The sequence below is a fragment of the Acipenser ruthenus genome, chromosome 11 (genome assembly GCF_902713425.1).
Source record: "Acipenser ruthenus chromosome 11, fAciRut3.2 maternal haplotype, whole genome shotgun sequence".
Lineage (NCBI taxonomy): Eukaryota > Metazoa > Chordata > Actinopteri > Acipenseriformes > Acipenseridae > Acipenser > Acipenser ruthenus.
Window position 1 is genome coordinate 1,804,577 of NC_081199.1, and position 24,869 is coordinate 1,829,445.

General features: G+C 42.7%; 1 protein-coding gene across 1 annotated transcript in view; it reads left to right on the forward strand.

Annotated features, from left to right (window-relative positions):
• LOC117426370 (transmembrane protein 132C-like) overlaps positions 1 to 21,500 on the forward strand; it is a 102,715-nt gene extending 81,215 nt beyond the window's left edge. Inside the window, exons 5-9 of the mRNA XM_059032785.1 lie at positions 5,530 to 5,673; positions 17,067 to 17,272; positions 17,958 to 18,231; positions 18,599 to 18,790; positions 19,769 to 21,500. Coding sequence (XP_058888768.1) covers positions 5,530 to 5,673; positions 17,067 to 17,272; positions 17,958 to 18,231; positions 18,599 to 18,790; positions 19,769 to 20,950 — 1,998 coding nt within the window. The 3' untranslated portion in view covers positions 20,951 to 21,500. The remainder of the gene's footprint in view (positions 1 to 5,529; positions 5,674 to 17,066; positions 17,273 to 17,957; positions 18,232 to 18,598; positions 18,791 to 19,768) is intronic.
• Positions 21,501 to 24,869: the final 3,369 nt, after the last annotated feature.

The following is a 24,869-nucleotide window of genomic DNA, read 5'->3' on the forward strand; positions in this document are numbered from 1 at the left end:
TAATGTGGGAAGGAAGACGGGTCAAGGCACCCGTTTCTCAGCTGCTACACAATGCCACGTCTGAAGGCCGGCACACGAAAGGAGCTAGAGGCGAAAAGAGGAGATGATGAATCCCAGCGCACAGAGGAAATCGAGTAGAAATCATGCTACTGCTAGGCACAGGTCACTGTAAGAAGCATTGTGAGACTAGATTAACAAAGAAATAGCAATGACAGACACAGTCAGAATGGCTTTGTGTGACTACAATCCAAATAATTTATGTTATATTATGAACGATCGGGCTGTGTGGGATTTGGTTAAATGTTTGTCATTTGAAAGCACATGAAAGAAAGTCAGGTGCCATGAAGCCTCTGCTGTTTGTTTTCTAGGTATTTTCTACAATGGATTGTAAAATGACTTGAGGCGATGTTCAGGTTGCTTAAATAACCACTTGTATTGATTCCTGATGCAGATTCAGTGTTTTGAAGACACTCTGCATGGTCGATATTATCCATTTGTGGAAATGCAGCCTCAGGATGGTTGCTGGTCTTGTTGACAAAACAAAGCCTAGTTCTATAGCTAGATTAAGCACAGCCATTCAAACGACATGCCGTGATTAATCTGTGGAGCCTAAAGTAACTAGACCTTAGGCCCCCAGTAGCTCATATGGGACAGCTAGCATTCTCATCTAGTTAATTGTCTTACAATGGAGCGCTTTAACTCTGTCTTATTTTATTTTTTGACAGGAGAAAACAAAACATTTCTGTCTAAATGTTCTTTGATTTGTTCCACACCTCCACTAATTGGACTCAAGAGTCACAGCTGGCAGATCTCTCTAGTTTTAACATGGAGGATGCCTAGACAACATCATCAGATACCTTGAGATTAAGAATAAATGGAGATCTCAATTGTTCATGTGTTTATATATATATAAAAATAAATAATAATAATAAAGAACCCGGAAACATTTATGTGAAGTATTTGTATAATAACGTCAATGTTGCCACGAGCCTTTTAGCTTGACTCTGTGTCGTGTCAGACATTAGCAATGCTTATCATGACTCACACTAACTTTGCCATTTCAATTTGTCAAAGCACCAAGGAGCCAAATCACTTAGTACCTTATTTCTGTGGGTCTGATATCAATCCTCCCAGGCATACAAGGCAGTTTTTTTAAATGTCCTGCTCTGGTGACCTTTCCCCAGTGCAGGCAACTAATCAGCTTTGGGTTTTAATTAAACCACTCTCAACAGACTTTCATATTTTCTTGCTGTCTAACCTAGAGAATTGTTTCCAGGTTCCAATGACATGCGTTCCACTGTTATTTCTTAAAGGAAATTGGCAGTGCGGTGGTATTGTGTTCTGATTGGTACAGGTAGATATGTCATTGGTCACATAAGGACCTGATATTTAACAGTATAGGCGAATTGATTAAGCCCTGGCATGTCCACTGGGACACATTGCACAACATGGCCCTGCTTACTTGTCGGGTTGTGGATGCTTCTTTCAACCATTGTTTTTTTATGTCTCCATAATTAGCAGTGACAGAAGCGCACAGCAATACGAGATTCACAAGGCAAACAAAGCTTGATTAGTGGGGCAATCCCAGTGGCTCTGGTAGCAATCCCCCAGTTGATGAATGACCCCGTTGATTTCCATGTGCAGGTCTTGTACAATTTGATTTCCATTACAGCTGTTAAGAGTAAAGAGACTTGCATGCACTGCTGGGTATGCTGGTTTTAATAATACTGGTGCACAAAAGGCCCTGATGTAAACACCAGGTCAGTTGAAGAGACAACAGGAATACACAAGGGACCAGGTGGTGCACTGGCTTAATGCGCTAGTCTTGCACTTCAGCAGGCATGGGATTTAATCTGGTTCAGGTTACACATGACTTTGGTTGTCCCATCTTTACCATCACAGTTGCCACTGGTCAACAAGGGAGGCTAACAGTTATATGCTTCAACCCCTGAGCAGGGTAGGATAGTATATCGTGTCTCCAGTCCTGGCAGCTAACATGACACCATTATTAAAGTATATATATATATATATTTTACTTTTTGCAATTAACCTAACATTGTCTTTTTAAATAATTTGCAAGAGTGCTTTAAATAAGTACAGATCAAACTTCGCCTGTGGCTACTTAATCAATACAGTAATTTACTTGTGAATTAAGAGGAGTAATAGGCACAGGCATTCCTAACATCTCATCCTCTAATATCATAATAGCGCTCCAGATCTGAGCCCAATTCACTTAATAACCATGCAGCAATTTTTGCAAGATTAACATATTAACATTTTCTTCAAACCATAGCTAATGGTGGAAAAGCAGACACACAGGTCAATTGTGGAGTCTCTCAGTGTGTTTCCTAATTATTACTCCAATGGAGGAATCGGCGCTATATGATAAAGTCCACAATCTGGTCTTTGCTGGACTGTATAGAAAGCCGGTGTCTATATATTGTAGCTGGTATGGCAAATATGGTAATATGGTTTTCATACAGTATGCAGCTAGTCACAAAGGGAGAGTTCAGTGTATGCACAGGCTCATTTGGGATGCACACTTGCTTATTCTCTCTTGGCCAGCCACTTTAGAGTCAAGCCTTTGCACCTTTCTTTGCATCACCTTCTGCTTCACTGCGCCAAAAGTCTTGATAAACACATTTTATTTCCTTTTCCCATTCCATGTTTTTGGTCAACCCAACAATAAAGTGTGCCCCCCCCCCATTCCCACCTCTCCAGCTCCTTCCTCTTCAGCTCCCCCCCTCTCCAGCTCCCCCCCCCCTTTCCAGCTCTCCCCTCTCCAGCTTCCTTGCATCTATAAAAATGGAAGCCTGAAAATTCCATTCCAGCAGAGAAAGGAAAAATAATTGGAAGAAAAAAAACAATGTCATGGAATCACAAGCTCCGGGGAAGATAATTGCCTTCTTAAAAAGGCATTTCCTAACATTGCCTTGGAAGACATTTCAATTATGAGAATGATCAAGCTATTTGGTGAGCACCATGGTAGCCCTAAGAACAAATAAAGTGACTCACTTGATAAACGTACAAGATGCTAATAAGGGCAACCCGTGGAGCTTGACCAAGAACAAGTTCAGTTTTCAGTGAAAATCACAGCACTGCTCTTAATAATACTAAGAGTATTAAGATTGGTGGCTGCAGGATTATTCGCCCCCTAGAAAATCCTATACGGCAGACATATAGTGGAGACACGTGTGCTTGTGCGTGTGTGCATGTGTGTCTGTGCGCATGCGTGTTTGCTTGCGTGCATGTGTGTCTGTGTGCGTGCGTGCGTGTCTGCATGTGTGCATGTGCGTGCGTGCGTGCATGTGTCTGTGTGCGTACGTGCGTGTGTGTGCGGAGTGTGATATTCCCATGTTAACCCTTTTGTATGAGGTGTGTTGTTGGCCCCAGCATATTTAATAACTTGACCACATGCAGTAAACCAAGCAGATATTGATTTGAATGGGTTCTCTGCCAGCAGTAGTACAGTTTGAAATTCAGACAGTGGCGTGGCTGTAAACAGGCTGGGCAGCTATCCACCGACATGCTGGTGGGTAAAACATTGAAGTTGAAAAACGCTCAACTGTTGCCAGCAGAACAATGTAGCAAACAAAGTATTAATAGGCTTTGGCACGTCTCCAGCTGCTGAAGTTCTGCACCAGCTAGCCAGATCTCAGCTTGCATGTCTCAGAACTCTTGGTCTACATGCTCAGCAAAGCTTAAGTGCATAGATCAACTCTTAAGTCCATCTCTACAGTACACTTATTTCAAAAGCTTGCAGCAACATAATCAGTGGGGGTGGGTGACTTGGTCTAAAAGAGCAAATCTTTACCATGTTTAATCATAATTAAACCAAAAAAGTGGTGTTAAACAGTACTGTGGTTTAATCCCAGGCCACTGTGCTGTGCTCATTAGATCAGCTTTCTTTATACGGATGAAGACACAGCCCTGCTTGTACTCCAGTAGTGCTGAGGTCTATTCAAAGACCTCTGCTTTAATAGCAGCAGTGTGGAGTAGTGGTTAGGGCTCTGGACTCTTAACCGGAGGGTCGTGGGTTCAATCCCAGGTGGGGGACTTTGGTGCTGTACCCTTGAGCAAGGTACTTTACCTAGATTGCTCCAGTAAAAACCCAACTGTATAAATGGGTAATTGTATGTAAAAATAATGTGATATCGTATAATAATTGTAAGTCGTCATGGATAAGGGCGCCTGCTAAGAAATAAATAATAATGTCATCTCAAGAGACGGGTCAGCCTAATCTGGGGAGTGCCACTTGAAGAGCAAGTACCAGCTGCATCACAGAAGCTGAAATGTCAATACACTGGGTACTAAACTGATTATGCCATGCAGGGATTTACAATTTGAAATACCTGATAAACCGGCTATGACAGTGCTTACTAAGGATTTACAGCACTGAATGATAATTCATTTCTTAGAAGAATATGACATTCTTTTTTTCGTATCACAGTTTCGTGCGGTTACTGCTCTGTTTAAGTGACCTCTATTGACGCAGGACTCTATTTAGAGATATGAGAGTATGGGGTTGTGGTAAATTGCTGTCATTACACCCCTTTAGTTTGTATTAGTTTAAGACAGAGCAGCTACTAGTCTTAATTGACACTATACACGTACTCTGCAGTATTTGTTTCTCATCCGTTGTGCTGCCGATTTTGGTCATGCTGTGGTTTGCTTCTGTCCAGGTTACTTACAGTTATACTGTACACTAGTATTGTAATATCCCAGTAATAGAGCTGTTTTTTTTATTAAACAGTTCACAGCATGTATTCAGTCTTCATGCATGCCCCAGTTCAGCCCTTGTCTGTTCAGATGTTTCTAAAGGGACCATGGTACTCTGGTTGTTTTGTTGTGTGGAGTGCAGCGTTGTGATTCTCCTGCTGTATTTTTAAACAATGACTCATGCTTGTTGATCATGTCAGAATAAATTGGTACGTTCTCTTGAGAGAATTAGCATCAGAAACAAATGCATGTAAAACAAAAAATGTCAACAATGAAATAACCATGTATTGAGACGCATGCATCTGTAATTTTAAAATGAAGTTGATAACTGATCTCAAAGCCTTGTTGACAGAGTTGCGTTGGGCTTACTTACTGTGACACATCAAGTGTAAAGTTAATAATTATTATTAAAAAACTGTAGCAGCCAGACTTTTATCAAAGCACCAAAGCGCAACCATGCGAGTAAAATTACATTGTTTTAAAATCGTCCTCAAATCTACATGTTAATTTACATCCAGCTACACAGTACATGGGAACAAGTGTCAAGAGATTCTATAGAGCGTTCTCCAGTGCTGTATGGATAATGCATTGTTAGTGCATACATTACCACGTGGGTAGCATGTTCACCAGCCTGCATCATTCTTCACTCTTAATTAATAAAGTAGATTAACAGGGTCTGAGTTTAGGTCCATAGTAGTAGTATATATTATCAAACTTACCAATGAAGTGGTTATTACAATATGTTTGATGACAATTGATATATCTGAAGATAATGGGTAATAATTGCTCTCGTTCTCTGTTTTTTTCCAGGACTCTGAAATTCTGAACACGGCCATATTAACAGGGAAGGCGGTAGCCGTCCCTGTAAAGATCGTCACGGTGGAGGAGGATGGCACAGTGACGGAGGTGGAGCAGGTGACGGGGTGTCAGTCAGCAGATGAAGATGTAGTGAAGGTAGGTACAGCCTCACTGCTTGTGCGAGGCAGGAGTGAGATGTTAAAGAGGTAGGTAGAGGCGCCAGCTCATGGGAGAATTACTGGAAACACTAGGAGAATACTAAAGTTCAGTGATAAACGTTTTGACTAGAAGTCTTTCTCAAGGTGTTATAATTAGTTTCGATTCACTCCACTCCCCCAATTGATAGTGTGAGCAATCTCCTAATGGAGGAATGTGAGTGTGCTGATTTTACACGTAGTTGACAAGAGCCTTGTGAGTGGCACTAGTTGCAGCAGGACAAACACCCAGGCAAGCCTAGGTTAAGGTCCCAAACCATGTTCAGATAAACTGTGAAAATAATGTTCATACCGCAAAGGGCTTGAAACTTTATTGAAAAGGTGATTAACACATAATCAATGATGTGCCAGTTCCACCCAAGTAAACATTCTTCTTCATTCCATGGCTTATTACACTTCTTTTTTTATCTACTTTATTTCACAGCTAAAAATGTAATTGAACTGAGCCTAGAGTGTTTCTGAGGCGGTGCACAGGATAAAGACTTTCAATTCATTTCAGTAAGATCAATCAAGTGCAGCTGGCCATGTAGCAATGGCTTCAGGATCAAGGCTTAGCATTGGAGGGCATTCATATTTTTGAATATGCTGCATTATTACTACGTTTGCCCTCTTTACCTGTGCATGCTGAAAGTAGCATCTTAATACCTTGACAAAGCATATTTACAAGAACACACTGGGTCTTTAACATTCTAGAACCATTCCCAGCAATACGGAGAGTGCTTATCTATTTTTTTAATTCTAGAACCATTCCCAGCAATACTGAGAATGCTTATCTATTTTTAAAATTCTAGAACCGTACCCAGCAATACTGAGAATGCTTATCTATTTTTAAATTTCTAGAACCGTACCCAGCAATACTGAGAATGCTTATCTAGTTTAAAATTTCTAGAACCGTACTCAGCAATACTGAGAGTGCTTACCTCATCTATTTTTTGTTATTGTAAAATGGAAATGAGTTAGCCCACACTACCCAATTGCGAACTGAAATTGCAATCCAAGATGTCCATAATTTCATTTCTGTCTTTTATTCTAATAAATTGAAGACAATAACTTGTAGAAACCGAACATTGTTTTGATTGCAATGACTCTCTTAAGTGCATTTTCCATTATATAAAGCAGTTATCTGTAAATGAATATCTGCAATGCTATTCTTTGGGATGAAGAATTAAATGCATAAGCTGCCCTTCATGTACTGTTAGAAAATGCTTTTTCCCCAGCAGGGTGTATTGTTTAATTTCCAATAGGGGTCGTAGCTGCTTTGGGCCTGAAGCACAAAACACCAAAATTCATTAAATTAATAACTGACTGGAATTCCATTAGCAACAATATAATTACATACCATAGAAGCTACTTCTTAATTACGGTACTATTAAACCCAATGTTACAGTAATTTGCCATAAGCATACACACTGAGAAATTGATGTTTATGACTTAGAAGTTCAATATATTCAATAATAGTAACATGTTAATTAATTAACTAAGAAAGTGCCCCTTTAAATAATACATTTTTAAATACAGGTTAAAGTCTTGAGTATGGTGGCAGTTCTTTACATGTCCCTTGGTCTGCAGTTCTGGGAGACCAGTTCACATCTTTCTCTGCAGTACCGATCCTATCCACTAGATTGGGCATTTGAGGCTTGATAAGTGGATACACTTTTTAAAAGTGCCTGCATGCAGAAAAAGATGTGTTATGAATATCCTGAACTGTTCACACTGTGTATCACTGTTCAAGAAGAAGAAGAAGAAGAAGAAGAAGAAGAAGAAGGGTTTATAAAATGTAATTGCACAATGATGAATAACTGTGAAGTATTTGAAATATGCAGAAACATATGGTCAGAATCTAGGAAATTAAACATACAAGTAGTCAACATAGGCTAGCCGCTACAGTATGTCTCAATATAAACATGTTTCTTAATTACAGTGGATTCCTTGGTTTAATTACAGTGAGTATAACTAGTAGCAACATCTCTTCCAAACCAAGCAGCTTCATCACTGAACAGTGGCCTCCAGATGTATACATCATGAAAGCCCTGCTCACCACAGTAATGACCTGTCCAACTGGCCACATTGCTCTTCTAAAATGCTTTACCTGCTGCTTCTTGGGGACTTGGCATGCGTTCAATCAATCACTCAGTCGATCAATCAATCTAACAATTAGCCATTTAAAAAACATAGATTTGCACAAAGGGAATTCTCTATGTGTCTCGCGGTTCAAAGGGGACCTGCTTGGAAAATCAATAAGTGCTGCATCCAGCCAGCAGAAGTTTCAATTTACAAGAGCGGTTTAACAAAAATGTATTGATTTTTAGCTTGCATGCCTCAGCTGCTTGGTACCCTCCTGGTGTTTTCTTTTTGACAACTTCTAAAACTTCTAAAACCTTAATAGGACTGTATTTTCTGATGTGTTAAAAAGCAATGGGGTAAACAGTCGCGATTGCATTGTTTTAAGGCACAGAGGATTTTAAAAAGCGAATGCAGGTTTTCTGACTGTTTCAGGCATAGCTGCATGTGCCAGGGAGGCAGCTCCACTCTGACCTTTCAACAGGAAGGATGGATCTTCCATGGATCCCTGCCTCTTCTGTCTTTTAATAACAAGCTGCCTGTATTCCAGAGAGACGTGGTCATGGTCATAACAAACCTTGAGCAGGACTTCTGCACACAGAGAACTAAATGAGCCTTGCTCAACTGATCCAGCTTCCTGAACAGACATGTTGCAACTGCTGCTCAAAGTACAATCTACAGGAAATCTGAAGTGTAGGCAAGGTCACATAACAGGAGCAGCTTGATATGGGTATGAAATGAAGGGGGAGTTTTTGAATGTTTTAAGCACCCGTCTGGCCTCAATAGAACACCTGGAACACCTGCCCCCCCCCCCCCCCCCCCCAATAAATGCATCAGTATGAAATGCCACTTAGAACAAATGGGGTATTTCTTTGATCCAATGGGGCAGTGTTGCAGGGAGGGGGAGGTGCTTAAAGCTCCTGAGTTTTAAAAAGTAACCAGGGTGTGATGACTGACAGAACATGATAAGTCAATCTCAACAGCAAGACGAATGCATTAGTTAATATGACCCTGATATACCATGCCCGCACCAAGCTGTTTTTAATGTTCATGCGTAGAAATTGTCTTGTAGCTTTGTGCCTTTGCATACTGGCTGCCTGAGGTAATTAATGCAAGGGAACCCATATGTATTAAATGAATAAGGTTATACAATAATCCTCATGCTTACTAAAAAAAAACTGTTCTTTTTTAAACATTCCAGAGGATGCAGCACATATTATTACATCTTACTGGTCATAACTATAAAATGATTCGGTAAACTACTGCATAACCTTACATAATAACATTCTCCTGTCGGTTGTGTGCAGCAGCTTTGTGGGCTGTCAGTGTGAATTAGTCAAAGGTTTTAGTTCGCAAACCTATTTTTAGCTCAAAGAGCATCATGCAAAAAAATAAAAAATCATTCTGCAACATGAAGAATGACACAATCATTTTACAAATAAATGATCAATGCAGAAATGATAGCTGTAACGGGCCATTGCAGATTCTGTCCTGCCCCCTGTCGGTGAGACGAGATGAAGTTAAAAGCTCTAGAAACCACGAGTGCAGGCTAGCCCGTCTCTCTTGCATTGCGGTTAAGACGCTCGCTTCTGGCGCGCCCAGCCTCTGTCCTCTTCTGTTTTGGGACAGAACAACTAATTCTGAGATCACGATATCGGATCACATTTGAAAACAATGAAAACAAAAAAAAATCTTTCCAGAGACTAATGATTGACAAATTGGATTACATGGTCTGTACAATCCTTATGTGTTGAAAAAGCTTTCTAGTTGCTCTGTTTTAAAGAAAGAAAAAAACAAAACATTAAAAAAATGGATAACCTACAGAGCTGCAACTGAAAAGCAAAAGGCTACAATCAGCAAATCAGTCAATTGTTACTGAAGTGGCCGCTTCATAATTAAATGCTGTAAAAGTCCCTTAAAAGGAGGCATAATTTCAGATTATGTGAGTTGAATTTGCATTGTAAACCCTGCAATGAAACCGGAGTGTGATGAACTGCCCTCCTGTCAGCTGGGGCTCGTCTCGGGATCCGGGTTTATCATGCAGCTAATGCTCGGATGATGTTTCTCATAAAAAGAAAAGGCGACTCAAAGCCTTTCAGTTGTGCCTCCACAGATACAACACTTCCAGTCTAATGGTATTATTTGGTGGTTGAGACGTTTAATGAACTATCATTGCTCTGTTCTTCAGGGGAATGGACTCCCCTTAGGGGGTGGAGAAGCTGCTAATCTGCTGCTACTGCACTTGTATAGGGCTCACAGTGTCTGTCAAATGCCTGGGCTCTGGGGATAGCTAAGGGATGTCGTTTGGGTCTTTTTGAGACAAGAAGGCGCATGAAAAACTAAATAACAAACATGCTTTGTTTATCCCCCTCTAAGTTATTTTACAGTAAGCTGGCTCATTTGCCTTTGTTCAGAATGGGCCAATAGAAAACATATCCAATGGCATTCAGAGTCTCTTAGATTCAATAGGCACATGCATGTGATCTACCTGGCTGCGAGCTTGCTAGGAGAATCCTTGCTGTTTGGTCATTGCCTGTGCATCTTGTTTCCGGTGTTAAAATAATGTGAAATCTTGACCTTTCAACTCTGCAGGCTCCCTTTGCTTCAGTGCAATAACATAGAGCTAATTTATAGAACCAGACCAGACCGTAACTAAACAACTTATCCAAGCAAGAGCAGAGCCAGGTGGCAGGGGAGACTGATTAAAGCTGTATACTGGAGCAACAGGATTCAGAACCACAGCCAATTGTGAAGACTGCAGGCATTGTACGATGGTGTGAGAAGTGTAGAACAATGGAATGCTGTTCAAAGCTGCTATTCCATTGAAGTTCTGTGGTTTAGTTCAGATTTTAAGAGTGCCGTTTAAAGCGATGTTTTTGGGTGTATTAAATAGGCCATGCAATCAATCATCTTGGTTTCTCGCACATGAACTGAAACGGCTGAGGGAGCTGTCGGAAACCACACTGTGGGTCTATGATAAAGACAAATGATATCTCGCCATACGGAGGAATATTGCAATCACACCAGCTAGGTCTGTATAATTAATTCCTGACCAGACAGCTACCATATTCTGTCTGTATAGGGTATCTTATCTTACTACTGTAACAGTTAAGAAAAAAAAAAAAGTTTTAAAGTATTTGAGCAGTGTCAAAGCTAGTTAGGGCTGAACCTCTGTACCTTATTTTAAAAGGTTACAGAAACATGATACTGGAAACCTTTTGTCCTTGGCTCGTAAAATACTGAGAATACAAATGGTCTGAGACCTGCCTGGGGTATTCATGCGAATGTCCCAATCTTCTAACCTTAGCAGCTCAGTCATAAATGTTATCCCTGCTAATCAATAACTAATTACTTTGCAATTACCTTCTAATTCATAACACGTGGTATATTATGGGAAGGACAGAAAGAGTGCAGGACTGTGCATGTGTAGTTGGTGCTGTAGTGTATATGTATATATAATGTGTGTGTATATGTGTGTTAATTCTACTTCTGATCAGATATTCTGTATTCAGGTTACCTGCAGACCGGGCGTTACTTTGTGCCCATTCGCCGGCACATCAATAGGAAAGCCATTTCATTCACAGTCTCAAGCCCACAGAGAGCCATTAGTGGGCTCCCTGCTTTTATTACCATGTCATTACCTTTACTGACAAGGTGCTCAAGGACGTGGCAGTTAACAGGTAAAGGTCTTGTGTATTTTACAATGTCTCAAGGAGCCCCTTGGGACAGGTATGAGATCTCTCACTTATCTAATGTGTTTTTCTTCTTATCAAGATTCATTTTGCACTGTGGATCATTTTCTGTATCAGTCATCTCACCCTGGGGACATTTTGATACTCAGAAGCACCCCTGAGAAGGTCTGGGCTCTCAAACATGTCTTCTCTTGAAGTTCTGCTGGTATACCAGAGTGTAACCGTTAACCTGTCCCCCCCAGCAACAGCAATGCATCAGTAAGAAACACCAAATAGAACCAAGGTGGTGTTTCCTGCGTCCTCTGGGTAGGTGTTGCTGGGGGGAAAGGTTAGTGGTTACAATCTGGTGTAGCGAAGCTTTAAAAAGTCACCAGGATGCGATAACTGAAAATGATACACAAAGGGAATCTAAACAATTTGTACGAAAATCATTTTTAAGGAACAAAAAGAAGTGTGCATGTTTGTCAAATGAAAATATGTTGTAAGTTAAATTGGGATAAAGAAACAGTTTCTTTGTGTAATGGATTTGTGTCTATTAGTTCTCTTTACAATTCAAATGAACACCTTCTGTACTTTAGTCATTGATTATTATACTGCAATACTGGGAACCCTGCTGTGATTGATCTTTAGTCTGCAAACCTGGCATTAACAACAACAGGAGCTTCTTCTCCCCTCCCCTCCCTTTGGTTAGCAGCCTGACTGCATGCACTTGGTAGTACCATACTAATACTTCACAGCTGCCAGACATTCAAATAGCTCCTCTTTAAATGAATGACTGAGGAAAAGAAGCGCCGTGGGATTTATTCATTGGCCTCTTAGTTAGCATAATATTCTGATTCCTGAACTGTGTTATTGAGTGTTCCTTTCCGCTGTGGAGAGAAGCACAGGAATCTGCATCTCAGTACTGGGTGATTTAATGGGATCAATGCTGCAGCTGGAGGAATTGTCTTAAAGATGAGTATTAGGGAGCATTTCTATTCTAGTTCATAAATGTGAGGTGACAGGCTATGCGATTAACTCCCTGGATTTATAAAGAAATGTTATTACCTTAACAAAATACAAATAATAAAGGAAATTGAGAAAGCAGGGGGAGGTTTGTAATAGAATTGGGCATTGACATACATATAAATCAGAAGAAGAAGCTGGTGTAATACGAGTTATGAAAGCTACCAGCTAAAGGTCCTAAACAGATCAACAGCTGATAGTCTTCAAGACCCCAGAGAGGAACTCTGTGTCTGTGCTTCAAAGTTCACAGGACTGCGGTGAAGAACAAACAGTAAAAACAAGAAAAGCTGTTGAACACACAATGCACTGTGTGTCACTGCTGCAGTCTGAGAGTTTGTCTGACCTGGCTTGAGTAGCATTACTTTTCAGATCTAGCAAACATAGCAATCCCTCCAAATTAGTCCATGCATTTCAATGTTATTTTAATATATCACGATGTACAGTAGACACAGTCCTCTACCTAAACCGTATAGTTGCCATTTCTATTTGTTGTTTTTTTCGTGTGCATTTTGCACACAATTGTAGAAAAATAATCTTTGTAGTTCCATAAATGTATTAATATCAATCATAGAACTAGGTCATGCTAAAGAAATGTAGTGAATATTATAGATTGGTGGCACTGTTTTTGAAAGGTTTCCTTTTAATCTTAAGAGGCTAAAACAGCATGGCTTAACTAACCTGAGTCGGTGCAGAGGGCTGAGTCACAAGTCCTTGTGCTGTATGTAGGGAACTGTTGCACTGTGATGCACTGTTACCACCTGCATAAAATCCGTCAGACTGAAATGGCAAAGACACGATGGAGTCAAAATAACAAGCAGGACTGCATGCGACTTACTTATCTTAAAGATATATTTAACAAAAAAGATCCATTAGATAGAGAGATGTGGCAATGTTAGTGCCTGCTGTACCAGACGTCTCTCTGTCCTACAATAGGGCGATCTCTCTCAAAACTTTACAGCAGGATTCATGGTGCCTCTCTTAACTAACTCTGTCGCTTGCAGTCAGAGAGAACAGCCTTGCTCTTGCATTTTTTGAAAAATGAATGTGCCTCCTTCAGAGTCGCCTCCACCTCCTGACTGTTGACACATCTGTCGTGGTGGATTCATGTTTTCTCTTTTTCTCTTTTGCCTTTTCTCCACTCTGCTGCTAAGGCAGAGAGAGTGCCAGTTGTTCCAGGTAATTTGACGCCCTGGTCTTGGAAATGATTGTTCTTTTTCAGCCATTGGTGGCATTTTGCATTGTCAGCTGAACAATCTGTGATTTATCATGGACAAAAAAAAGTGTGTGCCTGCTGCAGTCTGCATTGTAGAGAGCAGAGGGAATCGATTGAGGCTTGAGATGTTAATTCATTGAGTGAGTAAACGTGTGCTTTTGTCTTTGCTGGAGTCATACACTGGCTTTTGCCATTATGCAAAACAGACTGTTCTTTATTCATACGAGGTACAGAAGATGACTTAACTGGGTTATCATTTACATTAGCAGAACCTGTGTGAGGAGTCTTGATGTAACCCCACCCTCCTCCCATTGGTGTCAGCATGTCTCACTCCGCTAGACATCACTTTTTTGGAGAACCCCCCCAAAACAGTTCAAACTTTGTTTTCGGAATAAGATCTGTCCAGACAGCCTTTCCGTACAGCTGCTGCATTGCTCTACACAATGTAAATAAAAGGACACTCTTATTGTAAAAATAATGTGTAAAAAATAATGTAATTGTATGTAATAATAATGTGTATGTAAAAATAATGTGATATCTTGTAACAGTTGTAAGTGGCCCTGCATAAGGGCGTCTGCTAAGAAATAAATAATAATAATAATTGTTTGATAAAAAGAAAAGCCTATATCGTTAAGGAAGCCAATTCTGTAATTTCTGTAGAGCTATGGGAACTTTCAACTGCTTTTTATTGCAGAATCATGTTTCTTTTGTCCTACACAACATTGTCAGTGCATCGGTTGCTAGCCAGAAGGCTGCTTTTAAATTGTGAAGGTGCGAGGAGGAGGCTTGATTGAACGCAGTTTACTTTGCTGTTTAACCGTGGGCTAAAATAGTTAAAACAGCGTTGACGGGTTAACATTAAAAGGGTTACAATCATTTTTGGTTTGTTATTAAAAGATGGAAATTACATTTAAAATAAATAAATAGATTATAATCTGACACTGTCATCTCTTTTTACGGCAGAGCAGCAGAATGAATTGTGCACGCCTCATGCTTGAACAGGTTGCAGTGTTAGTCATTAGTTCACTCAGAAGACGCTCTGCCTGTAACTCAAACACCCGCGCAGTTCCTCACCCGTCGCCTCCTTTCTTTCTCTCTAGTCTGGTAATTACACTTGGCACATTATTGATGAGTCTGCTTTCAAAGGGTAAAGGAGGAAGCAGACAGGGTCCCAAGCTTTGCTTCTGATCTTCTGAGGAAAGGGGGTGCTCCGAGGAATCCTGTACCCTTTCAACACCAAGCAAACTGATTTGAAGAGAAAATGCTTTTGTTTAGAATTTCTCAAGGCTCAAAAGAAAGATGACATTGTGTTTGTTATTTAGGAAAAGACGCAGGCTCTCTTTCTCTAAAGCTAAAAGAGCCTGGTTTCGAAATTCACATGTTAGTGTAGGGAAATCATATTCCTATACACAAGAGGAGCTTAAGAAACACACACACGCGCATACACAGTGGCCAGTACTAGTGTGGCATGCCTTTCGATATTTACTTTAGATGCATCACACACAGCCCTAAACTGTTTTCGTGTGCCTTCTCACTCTCTTGGTAAGTGGTAATGACAAAAGGGCGGGTTCAGAGATTCAGGTTGGCATGCCACTGGGTAATGGGGCTATCTTTGAGTGTATAAAAAACAGCAGTAGGGTTGACTTTCAATGTGTTTGGAACACTGTGGAGCTGTTTATTGAAAGCATCTTGTAAAGTGCATTGTACACTGTGACTGAGCACGAAAGAAAGGCAAGCAAAGGATGCATTATGCAGAGCTGTACAAGTTAATTTGAGCAGGGCAGGGGCAGCCTTTATCATCACAATGCCAGTCTGACTCCGAGACACCAGGGGCCTGTGGGTTTGCTTGTTGGCACACACGGCGTCAGACATGCTGTGTTAAATAGGAAGGCTGCCACAACACAAGTGAATCAATTCATTCCAGTCAAGTTACCGTGGAACCGACAGTGACTTTAAAAGGCTCTGCGTATCACATGAACTTAAACTAACTAAAGTAGCCTACTACTATACACATGTTCCTATTGATTGCGGAGAGCTGTCGGGACCTAAAATAAATGTTCAGAAGCCCGGTAACCAGGGTTACACTTCACCTGCTGCCTTGTGTCAGCACTTAATCATTCAGTTTGCATTAGGACTGAGGTACTGAGAAACACAACACTTTACTTTAGGTGTGGTCTTCAGAGCAACACCAATACTTACAATCCTTCGTTCTTTCTTCAGGGATCTTAATGATTGTCACCAACTTAGCTAAATGCATTCAAGTTGCACAGCCTTTCCACTGCAAATGTGTAAAGTCTCATCCCCCCCCAAGAAGCTAAAGTTCCAAACCTGAAAGCAGGGACAGCAGTTAGTAATATGCTTGACTGGTAAACTTCCATGGCTCGTTTGACGGAGCTCAATATCCTGTCATGCCTCCCCAAATCATTTAGGTGTCATAAACGTCTTGAAGAATCCTGCATCACATTAATCAAGCGCATTAGGAGACCAGCAAGCGAGCAGTTACCTTACTAAATCACATCAGCTGATACCCTTGGGTAGGCACGCTTGACATCAATGCCACTGCGGACAGCTAGAATTAATAGATGATCCAAGGGAGAATGATAAAGCATTATGACAGGTCTGGCTGTGTATTAAATACTGATAAGCAATGTTGACATGTTGTGCGCACTTTGTGAACCTGTATAGCCCTGCACTGCTGTTTAGCTTTTGTGGTGTTGTAATGATCCTGTCGACAGGACTGTATTCATAAGAGCGGGAGCCCACCCAGTATGTGTGGTTGCAATGATCGTTTCCAGGCCTCGGTGTGCAAGTACGAGCTTGCCTGGAGCTGAGCAGGACACATGCGGGAGGGCTGAGGCCCTGCATGTGAAAATCTATGCATTGCGTGTGCTTTTTTTTGTTGTTGAAATAGTTTGATATATTTTTGATGTAATCTTGGCAGGGATGGGGTTAAAATCCCATTCCTACCAACTCCATGTGCAGAATGTGGCTGGGTCTTAATCGATTAATTGAGGAGCAATGCTGCCCAGCCACATGGTTTAAAGGAGGAGCCAGATCCATTGTTGTTTGAGTTAATTTAGGGAAAGGACTGGGAGCAGCAAGTTGTGCTCCCTGCCTCTGCACCATGATACCTCTGCTTGGGTGTGGGGTTTTTGATTTGTATATTAGATATGTTTGTTTGTTTAAATCTTTTGTTATTTTTCTAGACAGGGTTTTGCAGCCTGGATCTTTAGACCTCGGAGGCTCTTATTATGGAAAAAACCTTTGCCAGCCCGTTGTGAAGGAATATACACAAGCCAAAGGCTTTTACTTACACCAGCTTTGTTAAATAACCGCTTTCTGTCTCCCTCACTCCCACCTTAGGTGACGGAGACATGCGACTTTGTCCTGGTGAACGGCAAAGAGATGAAAGGGAAGCTGAACGTCCAGGTGAGCTTCACCTACCTGTACCTGAGTGCTCAGCTGGAAATGAGCGTGTGGGTTCCCAGGCTGCCTCTGCAGATCGAGGTCTCGGACACAGAGCTCAGTCAGATCAAAGGCTGGAGAGTGCCCATCGTCTCCAGCAAAAGGTGAGCTTCGGTGCATACTTCTCTGACCGACTCGGCATGGCCCTCGAGCCAGGGGTCTCCAGATCTGGTCAGGTCAGCTGTTTTCAGTGATAAGGCTCGCACTGCAGCTTCCATAAATCCTGTGTGTGGTTTTAATTAAGGGAACTGTCCTGGGAAAAACGGTAATATGTTCTGTGCCTGTCAGTAAATAGAAGCTTAAAATGCAGTTCACTTAAAACGTGGAAGCGACTGTATGTGTGATGCATGTACCGTATCACAAGCGATTGTAAATACTGACCTTCACATTCTTGGGCAGACTTGGAGGTACCCCAGGCTCATACAGGTGTGCATTTGAACGTAGCCAATCATTTACTCTGTTTAGTGTTTTTGAAGATATCTTGCATTCTATGCCTTACTGGAGGATGCTGCTAAAAACTGCTAAAAGCAGCAAAAATCCAATTTATTGTTCAAATGCTCATTTATTTACCTAAATTAAATATTCAACAAGGTACATATCCTATTCATTTATTTATAAGATAAAAAAAAAACCATGCAGACTTTTGAAGATTTTTAAGATTTTGGATTTGGAATACAAAAAGGGAGCCTTACAGAAGAAAAATGGCTGTGGTTTCCAGCACATCTTTGCATGAGTTATGAAAGAGGATATGTCAGAGGGTAAATCTATTAAATACAATGTTGTGTGCAGGCCGACCCGTGACAGTGACGACGAGGAGGACGATGAGAAGAAAGGCAAGGGCTGCACCCTTCAGTACCAGCATGCCGTGGTGCGGGTCCTGACGCACTTCGTGGCTGAACCCTCGGACCCGGCTGGAGAGCTCCGCTACATGCTCGGCTCCGACTGGCAGGCAGACATCACGGAGCTGGTGCTGGACTTCTTCAAGGTGGAGGACCCACGCATCGCAAAGCTGCAGGACGGCAGGCTGCTGATTGGAAGGGAGCTTGGCATCACCACCATTCAGGTATCGCCCGCGATTATAAAACGTGCAGCGGTTCCGAGTGTAGAAATACTGAGAGAGACTTGAATAAATTCAACGGCAAGCGCTCCACGAGAAGTCTTTGTGTTCAATGACTTCAGGCACGGAAGACGTTGAAAAAGACTTGTAAAGGGGAATGTCAGAGACCCTAATCAATTGTAATTGATCTTCTATTTCCTTTCGCCTACCAATACAGGCCGAGATGTGCTCGATTTGAAAAATAAAATCGAATATTTATAACCCACCCTACATCTTTAGAGCTGTTCTGTTTCCCTTTCCCAATCTGTTTGAGCTCTGATCTTTTGTTCGAAACATTATAAAAAGAAAACGGTGTTATCGCTCTCTTCCTCAGGTCCTGTCTCCTCTCTCCGATTCCATTTTGGCTGAGAAGACTGTGACTGTCCTGGATGACCGGGTCACGATCACGGACTTGGGTGTCCAGCTGGTCGCCGGGCTCTCTCTGTCCCTGCAGCCAAGCGCAGGGAGCCACCGAGCCATCATCGCAACCACCACCGCACTGGAGCTGCTGCAGACACCCCAACAGGTACTGGATAGCATGATCAACAGACTTGAAACGCCCCTTGCTAAGTGCACTGTTTTGTACACACGTACACACTCTCACACACAGTACACACGGGTTCCATACAGCCGTTTGAAAACACAGGTGCAGAAGAACCTGACAAAGCTTTTAAAGGCTTTTTTTTTTTTTTTTCAAGCTTCTATTGGAGAGAGATGCGTGTATGCAGGCACAGCTTCCGTTGCTGTGTTCTGATCTGATAGACACGTCTGTGTGCTGGGTTACAAGTGTGCAGGCAGGGAAACGAGTGAAAAGAATGCCGAACTCAGGGGCCTCTGACACCTGAGTTGACAGGAAAATGAGACAAGGAGAAAAACTCCAGCGACATCAACACTGTCTTTATTAAGATGAGTCCCGACAGGAGGAAATCCCAGTAACATGCCCTCTATTGTGAATCAGAGTCATGAGAACCATCAGAGGGCTGTTATGGTATTGGCCTTGGCGATTATCACGTGTCTCTTCAGCACGTTTCCTTGCAGGCAGGAGTGCACAGCTTGAAAACCACAACGCCATTGTTTGCTTCATGCAACTTCTAGGTGAAGTGCAACAGTGTATCTGAGGAATTGTAATGGATACATATTGGAGCATATGTATCTTATTCAGTCTTTAATCAATCTGCGAAGGAAGATACTAGCACAGTGAGTGATAAAGAGAACACACAATACAACTGCATGAAAGAGAAAACCAATCAAGGGCAACCCCTGTCAAGTGGCACCCCCAGAGTGCGACAATTAAGAATCATTAACCAGGAGCAGAAGGTGGGATTAGCAGAGACAGGTCAGGCTCATTAAATCAGTCAATACCCCTTTATTGTCCTTGTTATAGGTTTGGGAGGCCAGCCTGATCGCCTGTTTTTTTTAATAGAGTTATAACAGAGTAAAGAGAATTGTTCCCGTTTTGGATATTTATTGAATCTAAACATTGAATCTGTTTTGTTTTCCACAGGATGCCATCATTAGCGCCTGGATCCAGTTCAGCGACGGCTCGGTTACACCTCTGAATATTTACGACCCCAAAGACTTCACTGTCACCGCGACATCCTTGGACGAGGCAGTCGTTTCCACCTATCAAGACTCTCCCATGAAATGGCCGGTTATAATTGCCGAGGGGGAAGGCCAGGGCGCTTTGGTCAAGGTGGAGATGGTGATCTGTGAAGCCTGTCAGAAGTCGAAGAGAAAGAGCATCCTGGCGGTGGGGAACGGAAGCATCAAGGTCAAGTTCGGCCAAAAAGATGCCGATCAGATGGGAGGCAGAGCAGACAACGGCCAGGGCGAGGGCAACCTGGAAAACAGTGCCAGCGATCGCAGGCAGAAGGCAGAAGACAAAGCAGGGCAGGAAGGCTGGAAGTACAACAGCGCCTCTTCCGATCGGGAGGAAGGAGCCATGAGGAAAGTCAGCACCACCACCAAGACCACGATCACCAGCAGAGCGGACGGGAGCAAACTCTCCGGCGGTGGAGGGCAAGTCCAGAACATCCCAATAGACTTCACCAATTTCCCGGCTCAGGTTGACCTGCCGGGAAGCGGCGGGGAGAGCGACCTGTCACAGACCCCGCGGGGCCTGACCGACCTAGAGATCGGAATGTACGCTTTGCTGGGCGTCTTCTGCCTGGCTATCCTGGTCTTCCTCATCAACTGCGTGACCTTCGCTTTGAAGTACAGCCACAAGCAGGTGCCGGCGGTGGAGCAAGGCAACATGAACCACGCCCACGACTGGGTGTGGCTGGGGAACGAGGCCGAGCTCCTGCAGCACCACCACTTGGACAATGCTGCCCAGCAGGACGAGTGCACCACCATCATCGACAAGGGAGAGGGGCACGAGGAGAGCAAGTACCTTCTCAACGGGGGGTGCCAGAAGAGCATTCAGGGCCAGGTTCACAGGCCTGCCGATCCGGGATGCAACGGGAAAGACCTTCGAAAGGACCCCGTGAACTCCTCGACCTCCAAGCGGAAGCAGGTGAAGTTCACCTCTTTCGCCACTGTTCTTCCAGATGCAGGCAGCAGCCCGTACAGCAGCTCCGTGTTAATAGGCAACGAAGATAACATCAAGTGGGTGTGTCAGGACATGGACCTGGGACAGTCGACAGAAATCAGAACCTATATGGAGAGGCTACAAGACAATCTGTAAAAAAAAAATAATAAAAAAAAAACAGGAGGAGACTGCTTGTGTTTTTAACTCACCTTTATGCCTTCATTTCTGAACCGGGAGGAGGTGGAGAGGTGGGGGGAGCGATGTATTGAGTCAGCAATAGAAGTTTTGCATGAACAATGCACAGACTGACAGACCCTGAGTAAATGGAGTGGCAATTATAAGTTGTCATGGAAACACATTGAAGGGACAGGTGAACATTTATTGTAGTGCAGATGGGAGAGCTGAAGATACAGAGCCGCACATGAAGAAGCGTACAGAGCCACTGAATGGAAAAGCATACACTGTACTGTACAAGCAGGCATAGTCACCGCGGACTGGTAATGACTGGGAGGGAGGCCAAGTGAAGCTGTCAAAAAACACTCTTAATACTTGTACTGGAACTTTGGACACCTTAAGGTTTTTGTCACTTAAAAGTACCCATAATAAAATGGCAATTCCTTACAATAGACAAGAGGAACATTGTTACAGTTAATTCCATGGAGCTCATCTTCAGACCCCATTGTTATCGTTTTAAAGGCCAAAATAAAGAGAAATATATATATATATATATATATATATATATATATATATATATATATATATATATATATATATATATTCTTTTTATCGTTAAGTTATATGATTTTCCAGATATGCACCAAAAAAACTAAAATGGTTCTCAAGTTCTTTGAAGAACCATGCACTTTCTCTTAGAAAAGGTTCAGGTTTCATGTTAGTGTGAAAGCTGAGTGAGATTGATGACAGCAAAGTGGTACTCTACTGCCTCTAATGTGTCCAGAGACTCACATTACCTGGCTGAGGTTTTTGTTCTCCTATTAGAATGGGAGATGCTGGATTGAACCTTCGCTCAAGGGACAGACATTAAAGGTAATAGTGAAGATTTCCTTTTAGACAGTAGCTGGTGCTCTAGAAAAGGCAGTCCTACACACTCAGCAGATAGATGGGCCGCCCATGTAATTTATAAGTCATGTGAAAGTTTTCACAAAGGTTTTATAATCAGTTATATGATCGGGTTTTCACTGCTTATTATGCAGTCGAACACTTCATGTGTAGTTCCTTCAAAGTGAAAAAGTCTGATGTTTCTAAAGTATAGAATCTCCTTCCCTGTTGATCCCACTGATTTGTGTACACTGCTGTGGCATTCAGCTTCACTGAAAATGTAAACCAGGTGAATCAACACAGGGAACACTTCCTCTGAGAGGGGGCTGCACAGGGAGCAGAGGAACACTTCCTCTGAGAGGGGGCAGCACAGGGAGCAGAGGAACACTTCCTCTGAGAGGGGGCAGCACAGGGAGCAGAGGAACACTTCCTCTGAGAGGGGGCTGCACAGGGAGCAGAGGAACACTTCCTCTGAGAGGGGGCTGCACAGGGAGCAGAGGAACACTTCCTCTGAGAGGGGGCAGCACAGGGAGCAGAGGAACACTTCCTCTGAGAGGGGGCAGCACAGGGAGCAGAGGAACACTTCCTCTGAGAGGGGGCAGCACAGGGAGCAGAGGAACACTTCCTCTGAGAGGGGGCAGCACAGGGAGCAGAGGAACACTTCCTCTGAGAGGGGGCAGCACAGGGAGCAGAGGAACACTTCCTCTGAGAGGGGGCTGCACAGGGAGCAGAGGAACACTTCCTCTGAGAGGGGACAGCACAGGGAGCAGAGGAACACTTCCTCTGAGAGGGGGCTGCACAGGGAGCAGAGGAACACTTCCTCTGAGAGGGGGCAGCACAGGGAGCAGAGGAACACTTCCTCTGAGAGGGGGCAGCACAGGGAGCAGAGGAACACTTCCTCTGAGAGGGGGCAGCACAGGGAGCAGAGGAACACTTCCTCTGAGAGGGGGCAGCACAGGGAGCAGAGGAACACTTCCTCTGAGAGGGGGCTGCACAGGGAGCAGAGGAACACTTCCTCTGAGAGGGGGCAGCACAGGGAGCAGAGGAACACTTCCTCTGAGAGGGGGCAGCACAGGGAGCAGAGGAACACTTCCTCTGAGAGGGGGCAGCACAGGGAGCAGAGGAACACTTCCTCTGAGAGGGGGCAGCACAGGGAGCAGAGGAACACTTCCTCTGAGAGGGGGCTGCACAGGGAGCAGAGGAACACTTCCTCTGAGAGGGGGCTGCACAGGGAGCAGAGGAACACTTCCTCTGAGAGGGGGCAGCACAGGGAGCAGAGGAACACTTCCTCTGAGAGGGGGCTGCACAGGGAGCAGAGGAACACTTCCTCTAAGAGGGGGCAGCACAGGGAGCAGAGCAGGACTTGCATCTGCGGACCAACATGGAGAGGAGGCTTCCCTACAGTGCTGTACCTTCAGAGGCATTTTAGAAGCGAGGAAAACGAATTAGCAAAAAACAGTAAATAACGATTGGGGAGGGAATGACAATACTAGTAATAAACCCAAATGGAGCATGACAAGTGTAAAAGGAATAATTTGAAATAAATAATAATAAAATGCTGTAGAATGCTGTAAACAGGAACACAGCAGACAGAAAACGAATTCCACATAGAGGTGCATTTTCATTCTTGTTGTTATTTTAGTGTTTTATAGTAGGGGTGTACATTTTCATTGTTACGTGGCAATTTCTTCATCTTTATTTTAAATCCTGTTTATATATATATATATATATATATATATATATATATATACACACACACACACACACACACACACACACATTTCATTCAGTAAGTTATGTTATGTGGTAAAATGACAACCCCCTACCCACCTTACAACTCAGGTGACTGCTTTACAGAATATACCTAGTATGGATTGTAGATTGTAAGAATGTAATATTTATTTATAAATAATATTATACACACACACACACACACACACACAAAGTTGTAAATAAAACTTGCTTCAAGAGGCTTGTTAATGAATCAATTCCAGATTCGGATTTGATTTTTTCCCTCTCTGATTCCAAGGGCCGTATTCACAAATGTTTAAGGACTTGTTTTTTTTAAGGTTACATTGTGCTTTGAAAAACAAGAGTAAACGTCTAACCCTCTCAGTTGAGATGATGTTCTGAAGTACAAACTTGATTTAATTAATGAAAATGGTTTTGTGAATGAATATACAGTATGCCATTGTTCCCCTTTGGTAGTTTCCACTTTTAATAGAATACACAGTATCAGTGAGGTCACCTTCTCGGTATAAGAACCGGGAATGCAGGGTAACAAAAGGTTCAATGGACCCCATAATCTTTCATGAGGATTGCACTAATGACCTCAGCAACGCTGTCCCCCGAACAAAAGTGTTTATCGTCCAACCTCCCTGAGACCTGGGACAAGCTGCAGTGAACGAGAGTTCAGAGATGGATGAATGGGCAAGCAGCTCCTGCACCTCCACAGCCAAGGGTCATCCGTTGAAACCCAGCTGCCTTGGGGAGGGTCAGTCTCAGGGCGGTCGGCAACTTGAGAAGTCGCCTTGTTGTTCAAGTCAGATGTGTTACAGATGAGCTATTGTGTTGGAGATGAATGAAAAAGGGAGGGGCAAGTTCCATTGATGGCAACGTCCTCACATAGGAACACATCGCTGGCTGAATGCAAGAACATTATACAGTAAGTATCCACAATGGTTTTGAGACGTGAACTTTTCAGGTTTTATTATATAAAGCTGCCGTCTTCATTCTGGGGAGTTTTTGCTGTAGCCATGGTGTATGCTAGACATCATTATGCTACCGTGGTGTTTCATGAACTTGATCAGACATCATAATAATTATAACAGTCTCTAGTCAGGAACCATGTCCTGGGCAGAAACTTGCAGCTCGATTTTTGATTGAAAGGAATATTTGTCTGTCCTGTCACATTCTGTAATTGAACTCCTTAAGAAATCAAAGCAACCAGAGGCTTATATATATTTCTCAATTGCTATTCAGCTCATAGGTGATATATTAAAAAGTAAATTAGAGG